The sequence below is a fragment of the Diabrotica virgifera genome, chromosome 2 (genome assembly GCF_917563875.1).
Source record: "Diabrotica virgifera virgifera chromosome 2, PGI_DIABVI_V3a".
NCBI lineage: Eukaryota > Metazoa > Arthropoda > Insecta > Coleoptera > Chrysomelidae > Diabrotica > Diabrotica virgifera.
Window position 1 is genome coordinate 267,282,821 of NC_065444.1, and position 8,351 is coordinate 267,291,171.

At 33.6% G+C, this 8,351-nt stretch overlaps 1 protein-coding gene across 1 annotated transcript; it reads right to left on the reverse strand.

Moving 5' to 3' along the window:
* Positions 1-6,198: 6,198 nt before the first annotated feature.
* Positions 6,199-8,021, reverse strand: LOC114336291 (uncharacterized). The gene has a single exon (XM_050643186.1). It carries the CDS (start codon positions 7,997-7,999, stop codon positions 6,272-6,274), a length of 1,728 nt encoding a protein of 575 aa, XP_050499143.1. The 5' UTR covers positions 8,000-8,021; the 3' UTR covers positions 6,199-6,271.
* Positions 8,022-8,351: the final 330 nt, after the last annotated feature.

The window sequence follows — 8,351 nt, forward strand, 5'->3', positions numbered from 1 at the left end:
TCTTCCTTTTTGGGGTTCTGGTACAGCTGCCCAATTCGATGTTATTTTCAAATTACAAAAAAGAGCAATAAGATATCTGTTTGGCCTCAGAAGAACAACACATTGCAGAAGTTATTTCAAAGATCACGGAATTTTAACCCTTCCATCTTTGTATATTTTAGAAACTATTTGCTTAATTCGTAAACATCTACATGTCTTTCCACCAAGACCTAATCATGACTACTTCACGAGAAATTCTACGTTTGACGTCTATTTGCCGACCCCGTCCTCGGAGTTAGTAAAGAAATCGATATTATATTCCGCAAAAAAAATGTGCAACCATAACCATCTCCCCCTACAACTAAAATCTGCACCATCTTTCCACAAATTCCGTAAACTGACAAAAGCCTACCTGTCTGAAAGTCCATATTATTCAGTAGAAGATTTTTTTAGTCAATAACTAAGAAATTACAGTACCCTTTGCACAAGTAGTATTTTTATTATTTTTTTTATCTATATTTGGGTGTCATATGCAGCAGCTTACTTTTTAACTTTTAAAATTGTTTATTAATTATTAGGTACACTATGCATTTGCAATTTATTTAAATTTTTGCAATTGATCATTTCTGTTGTAACTTCATTACTATTATTATTATTATTTAAATATATTGACGATTTATGTAATTTTAGTAAATTGGATTGTTACTGTTTTGTTTTTTTGACTATTTTATAGGCTTTTCGATAAAATTGTAAAATTTTTCATGGCAATAAAGCATATTTCTATTCTATTCTATTCTATTCTAACAATGTTCTGTAATATACACAATAGATTATAATTATTGAGAGTAAGAGCTATTAAATGCTACGTGTCTTACTAAAATATACTAAATATGATACTAAAATATGAGCTCTAAAGCTGAATATTGAAGCAAAAACTCATAAATAAGTTACAGTCATTTGAAATGTGGTGCAGAAGGATGCTTAAAACAGCATGGACACAGAAAGAAAACGAACAGGGAAGTATTGCGAGAAATGAGCAAAGAATACGAAACAATAAAAATAAGAAAAATAAGAATGTTACAATATCTGGGACACGTAATGAGGGAACAGCGATATGAAATAATGTCAAGACTGATAGGAAGAGAGAGACTGAAGAGTAGAAAGGAGTATAGGAAGAAGGAGAGTGTCTGGGTTGAAAATTTTTAGGGATTGTTTTAAATGCCGTTTTATAGAACTTTTCAGAAAAACAGTAGATAGAGAAATTAATTCACAGCGACTAAGATGGGCAGGCCACGTGCACATACTTCTTAACGAGGGACTTGTAAGACTGGTATGGAAGGAGATTCCTACAGGCAAAAGGCCACTCGGACCTCCCAGAATGCGATGGAGAGATAACATCCAAGCTGATCTCCGGAAAATGAACATTCCATTTGACCCTAGGTTGATGGACGACCGAAAAACTTGGAAAAAAGTTGTACAGTCAGCCAGGACCCGCCCAGGGTTGTAGCAAGCAAGCAATTTGATTCAACCCGACCCGTGATACTTGTTCACCCCTATGGAAGTACGTTCGGGTGTAACAATTCATTGGAGCGGGGTGTACTAACCCGAGTCTAAGACAGGAGTCACTCCACCGCGCTTCAATGCTCCAGGCGATCCCTTTCCCCCCTATAGCACGCTGATGCGCAATAGGAGCACAACTATCAGCCAAATGCTCTTCACGTGGGAATCCTGGGTAATAGAATTCCAACGTGGTGCCCTAATCGATTTGCAAATCAGGCCAGCGTAAAGCGCTATATGCCTGTTATCTTGTTGTGACTTGTCCGCGGTACTAAAATTGCTTGCTTGGGCCCCAGGCCTCTGAACCGAGTTAAGCTCGGTTCAGAGACTTGGTGCTGAAGGGTTGGGCCCTACTTGCCCGGGTTTTTGTGTTTTTGTTTTGTTAGAAAAATTTTTTTTGTTGGCTTGCGCCTGTTAGTAATTTTTTTTTGGTCGATGGCGATTATTTTGTGTTTTTTTATATTTTTTTTTGTAGGATGTCCTGAAAATAAAATCTTAATAAAATTAGTAAAAATTAGCGAGTATGGGGCCCACACTAATTGCCTTGTCGTTGTTGATGGAGCCACTTATTGTCCACTTTTATTTTATTTCTTATTTTATATCTTATTTACTGTCATTTTATTTTATAGGGTTGTAGCGCTACGTAATATAAATTTTTCATGATGAGGTAGATAGAGTAAAGGTAGTGATGATATCTCATCTCAGATCGGTAGAAGAGCATAGAGTTGAAAAGATATCGAAGCAGATGGCAAAATATTATATAAAGTCAAACAATGGCGAAAATTTTGAAAATAATTAATAAAAATAATAATTTTTACGTCTATACTTTGCTGGTTCAAAAAGAGTATGTGATTATAAACTTAGTAATCCTAAGATACAACGAAAATTTGGCGGCTCATATAAGAATAGAAATTTTATAAACTATTTTAAATTCTATAGATTCATATGTAATGATAGTCTACGTTGAATACTAAAAATGCAAAGAAAGAGTTGAACACATGGCATAGAAATCTGATTTATTCATATGACTAAGCAAAATGGTATGGTGTACACACAAACAAATTCAGGATAACAATAAGATATGTACAAGAACGAACACTAAGGGATTTAGACAGATATATCAAAGACAGTTTGCTTAGATGTGCCAATAGACCAATAAAGGTAGACATAAAATATTAGTTAAGAGCGTAAGTTCAAAATTTCGGACCAATGCTTTTGAAATGCATTCATTTTTTCTTCGAATCCTGAGAAAATTAATGAATATTTTTGAAAAATTTAAACGCAGAATGAAAAGTTACATTATTACCGAATGCGTAAAGTCCCTTAGAAGGACAAAAAGTTTCTTTTGAATGAGTGGTTTGACATTAAAAATCACACTAAATTTTCTCTTCTTTTTCACTCCTGTAACATATTAAAATAAACATATGATAGTCAAACTGGCAGAGGATTATAAAATTTGGGGCCTAGGAGTCAACATAGGCAAAATAGAGTATATTATATCCATTAAAGAAATACAACAAGACGTAAAACTAGTAAGCAGGCAGAAAAGTAAAGATGGATCTGTTTAAAAATACTGGAGATGAAAATAATACACGATTAAACAGTCGAAGAAGAAATATTGGACAAAAATATAAAATCAAGATAACCAATCTCAATGGTAAATGAAGTTTTATGGGACACAGCTATCGACAAGGGGAATGAAAGTCAGTGGCGGCTCGTCAGAGGAGGCAAGGGAGGCTCAGCCTCACCATAAATTTTTTACACATTTAATTCTACACTGTTTTGTTTATCATGAATCGCGAAAACAACAATCACTCTCACTATTATACAACGTGTAAATTCCATATTATCACTAATTATCCATACGTACGGAGCATTAGCATTAGAACGCATGATCGCGTCTCAGTTTTATTACATTATTGTAGGCAGGACCCTGGGTTATCCCGAGATGCATGGACGGAGCCGAGAAGCCCAGCAGTCTCCGTTGCTAATGCTCCGTGCAGCGCAGCAGGCGTTTAAGGAGACCCGGTCTCCTAACAGTGGCATCTACGGTGCCATCACACGCTGCCCGGAGATATACCAAGGGAGGCAGAGTAGCTTCTCGGCTCCGTTGCGTGGTTGCGTGCGTCTCGAGACAACGAATTTTAGGTTCCTGACTAAAAATAATTAAAAATCTAAAAGTGCGAATTTTGTTATGAAATTTGGTATGTGAGGTTATAATAATATTTGGAACAACTTGCTCAAATAACTTTTTCCGATATCTCTAACTCAAAGCAAAATATCGGTAATTTATCGTGTTTTTGAATTCGCAATAGGCCGCGTTTAGAATTAAAAAAATTCAATTGAGTATCTTAAAAAATTTGAAGCTTCATTATGTATGGACTGCAAAACTTCAAATATGTATTTAATTTGATATGCATAGGTATCTATTTACAAATAGATGGAATTGTTAACAACTAAACGACACAAACTTTGGTATTAAACTTTTACAATTAGGCTAACTATTTTTAAAATGATATGATATCATGAAATTATGAATTAGGATGATATTATGAAATGTAAATAAAAAATGGTCAAAAAATGGGGCCTTAAATTACATTTTTTGGCGCATTTTTTTGCTAATGCAAATTTGTCTAGATATTTTACAGTTAGGTATAGCCTCCCCTATTGTAAAAATCACGAGCCTCCACTATGACGAAAGGAAATTATGCATCCCAAGACATCGGAGCTTTATTACGATATGCATACTAGTCCATTCTTTCACGGTTTTTGCTCTAAATTTTAAAGAACCGCTTGGATTGACATGAAATTTGGCATACGCATAGCTTACATGTCAAAGAAAAAAAGTGATTTTGTGCCGACGTGTGCTTTTGCCCTGGGAGTAACTTTCATCCCCTCTTGGGGGTGAAAAAATATATGTCCAAAGCAACTCCGGAAATGAGTAAACTGACTAATTTTAAGTAACTTTTGTTCTATAGAGCTTTTTCGCCAAGTCAACACTTTTCGAGTTATTTGCGAGTGAATATGTTCATTTTTCAACAAAATAACCACATTTTTAGACGGTTTTTCGCAAATAACTCAAAAAGTAAGTATTTTGTCGAAAAAACCGTTCTTAGTAAAAATATAGCCAATAAAAAAGTAAAAAAAATGGTGTACGCGTTAGGTCTCTGGATCTCGTGGAACCAGAGTTATAGCCAATGAAATATAGATTCATATTCACCAAATTTCAAATAGAATATTTCGACGTGAAATATCCAAAAAATTAAGCACTTTTTGGGGAAAATCCATTTTAAATTTTTTAAAGTGTTTAAAAAAAGCTTTATTTCTGTTTTTACGAAAACTTTCTAGCATTAAATTTAAGCAAGTTACGCTCAAAATAAAGTTGGTCCCTTTTGTTTTTGCAAAAAAAAATCGGGAAGACCACCCCCTAATTAGCAACTTAAATGAAATTAATCGTTGCCGCTCCATAAATTATTTTACTTATATTGTGTTTATATGATCTGTAAGTTTCATCGATTCAAAGTGTTTATTTTTGAAAAAATTTTGTTTCAAAGTAAAATTTTTAAAAATTTAAATTTTGAAAAATATGCTTTTTTTCAAAATAACTTAAAAATTGTTAGAGATACCAAAAGTCTCGAAATACAAAAAAAGTCAGATTTGCTTTTCTGAATATCACGTATTTTTTTGTTTTTCTGTTAGACAAAAATTGATCAAGATTTGGTGTTTCTAAATTTGCATACATTCGTGATCAGTGACTCGTTCAACCCCTTTTAACTACAGCCGTTTCAATAATAAGGACTTTGAACCGATGAAACTTACAGATCATATAAACAATATATACACGAGTCAAGAAACTTGTGAAGTCGTTACGATTAAGTTCATTTAAGATACTAATTAGGGGGTGATTTTCTCGATTTTTTTACCAAAACCAAAAGGGACTAACTTTATTTTGAGCGCAACTTGTTTAATTTTGATGCTAGAAATTTTTTTTATAAAACAAAAATGAAGCTTTTTTTAAACACTTTAAATAAGTTTAAATGAGTTTTCCCCGAAATGTGCTTCATTTTTGGTTATTTCACGTTAAAGTATTCCACTTGGAATTTGACGAATATGAACCTATATTTCATTAGCTATAACTCTGCTTCTACTAAATAAAAAAACGTGATATATTCACTATTTTTTTAAATTGTTTATAGGCTATATTTTTGCTAAGAATGCTTTTTCGACAAAATACTTACAATTTGAGTTATTTGCGAAAAACCGTCTAAAAGCGTGGTTATTTTGTTGAAAAAATGAACATATTCACTGCCAAATAACTCGAAAAGTATTGACTTAGTGAAAAAACTATATAGAACAAAAGTTACTTTAAATTAGCCAGTTTACCCATCCTGACTTCGTTTGGACGAATATTTTTTGGTGGTGAAAACCACCCCCAGGGCAAAAGCACATATCGGCACAATATCACTTTTTTTCTTTGACTTGTTAGCTGTGTGTATGCCAAATTTCATGTCAATCCAAGCGGTTCTTTATAATTTAAAGGTTTTGCAATATTTTACCGTTAATGAATGGACTATACCTATATTTCTCTTCTTACATTTAAAAAGAATTTAAAAAAAGTTATTGTCTCACACCTGAGACTGCTCTTCCATTTTGAAAAGAAAGTAAAGCAAAAACATTTATTTTATTTCATAAACAAAAATCGGTTAAGCTATTATAAACAAAATTCTCCTCTAACCTATTCGATATTTATTGTCCTCTTTCTTCGTTTTTCAAGAATTGAACCAGTTTTTAGAAGATCTCTAACATCTTGTCCTGTTCTTCGTCTTCGTAAGGCTGCCTCTGTTGTAAGTTGAATTCTCTTGATATAAATATTGTGAAAGTACCGGTATACATCAGCTTTTGATTCCATGTGGACTACTATCCACCTTTTGTTCACATAGTATATTTCGGTAGGTTCTAACGTCAAAACAAAAATAGGTAAGTCATAATCATTGTGGGTTGTGTCTGAGAAAATGGAAAAAATACCAAATAAATCACCATCCTGGAGATGGAAGGCTTCGGTCTCACCAACGAAAACCGCTACAGTGCCAGAGAGTATAAAAAATACGTTATTGGAGGACCGATAGTTGCCTAGTACAACCTCGTTAGAACTGTACACAGTCGACCTCATTCGAGAGAACAGAGCTCCTAATTCTTGAGATGTAAGAAGCTTTAAAAAAGCATTCATACTTATTAGTTTTTTAGATCCAAAAAGAAATAATTCTGTCCTTAAATGACTCGTTAGTACTTTTATCATTTGTTGGGTATTGAAAAATTTTTTTTGGTAATTATACTCAAACTTTTCGCCAATTTGATTTTGAAGGTATAAAGGAACATCCAGGGAATGCATGAAACTTTGCAACTGAATCCACATATTTTCGTATTCTATCTCTGCTCTGTCGCTTGCTCCGAAATTTGCTAGAATCCTTCCAACGATAACCAAAACGTATGCTCTTCCCATAAATGTAATCAAAAACATCATCAGTTGCTCGCAAGGCTGTTTTATAACATCATAGTGGTAAGATCCGAAAAAATAACAAATCACCAGAAGAAGACTTTCCATATAGGTATCCCGAGTGTACACGTAAAAACTTTGATTCCGTAGAATGATCCAAGAATCATTAGGAAAATAGGAATTATTTCTAATATATACGTTAACGGGTATATCATATACAAGGAATGCGAAAGTATTCAGAATAAATGAGCCGATCACTAGATGAGTTACTACAAATATTGCCTGTCTTCCAAAACCGAAGTTAAGGAAAATATTAGTAATTATGGGAGTACAACTTCGTAAACGAATGTAATAACAAATGAAAGCCATCATATTTATAGGTACAGCAAATAATTGTCTTGTCTCACGATGATGCATCTCATCCACCTGCATTAAGTGTAGAAATTTATGTATCATAGCATCACTATTGTCTTCAAATATCAGAAATAAGTCAACTAAAAAATAAGTGAGCAAATAGTGCTTGGCAGTTTGCGAAGTTTTTATAAATATACGTTTGGTTTTTCTATCTACGTAGCCAGTAAAAAAGAAGGTAACCATGCAGATTCCATGAATGACGTCTCTGGCTTTCGCTGAGATTTGATACCATTTTGGATATATTATCGTAGTTATCGTAAAGGTCATTCTGTGCAGTACAGTAACGAGGAAAACAAGTTCTACAACCAGGCTCAATATACTAAACGGATGAATGATGTACCAATACTTGCCCCTGGAATGCTTTCTTTGTTCTGCCCTTAAGGCTGATCCAGTTTTCAAGAAGTTGCGGCATCTTATATCATTTTCGTTTAACGTCAACCATTTTTTGATACAATGTAATAGTTTACCATGCCAGTTTGCGGAGGGATGCTGTGGAGCAAATGAGGATGTTTGGGTTTGTCTTGTTAGTAAGCAGTTGTGAGTGTCTTTCGACATTATTGCTGACAATGTTTGATAAACCAATGTTGATTTTGGTCTCTATGTTTTTTTAATAATAATAATTTACCATAACAACTATTGAGACAATTAACCACGATACACTAACACCGGTATGCTCGATAGCCCATCAAAAACTGGTCAGTTTTGCGCATGGTGTAACGTGCGAAGCAATTCGCTTTATTTACGTTCTCTTTACATAGATTGTGATGTGGTATTTGTGTTAATTCGTTAGTATTTTTATTTAATGTCATATTGACAACATTAGGTGTATTATGCATTATATTTACGTTTTTCTTGAAAATTCATAACTTACAGGATATATTTAACAAATTCATTACTTTCGGTAAAT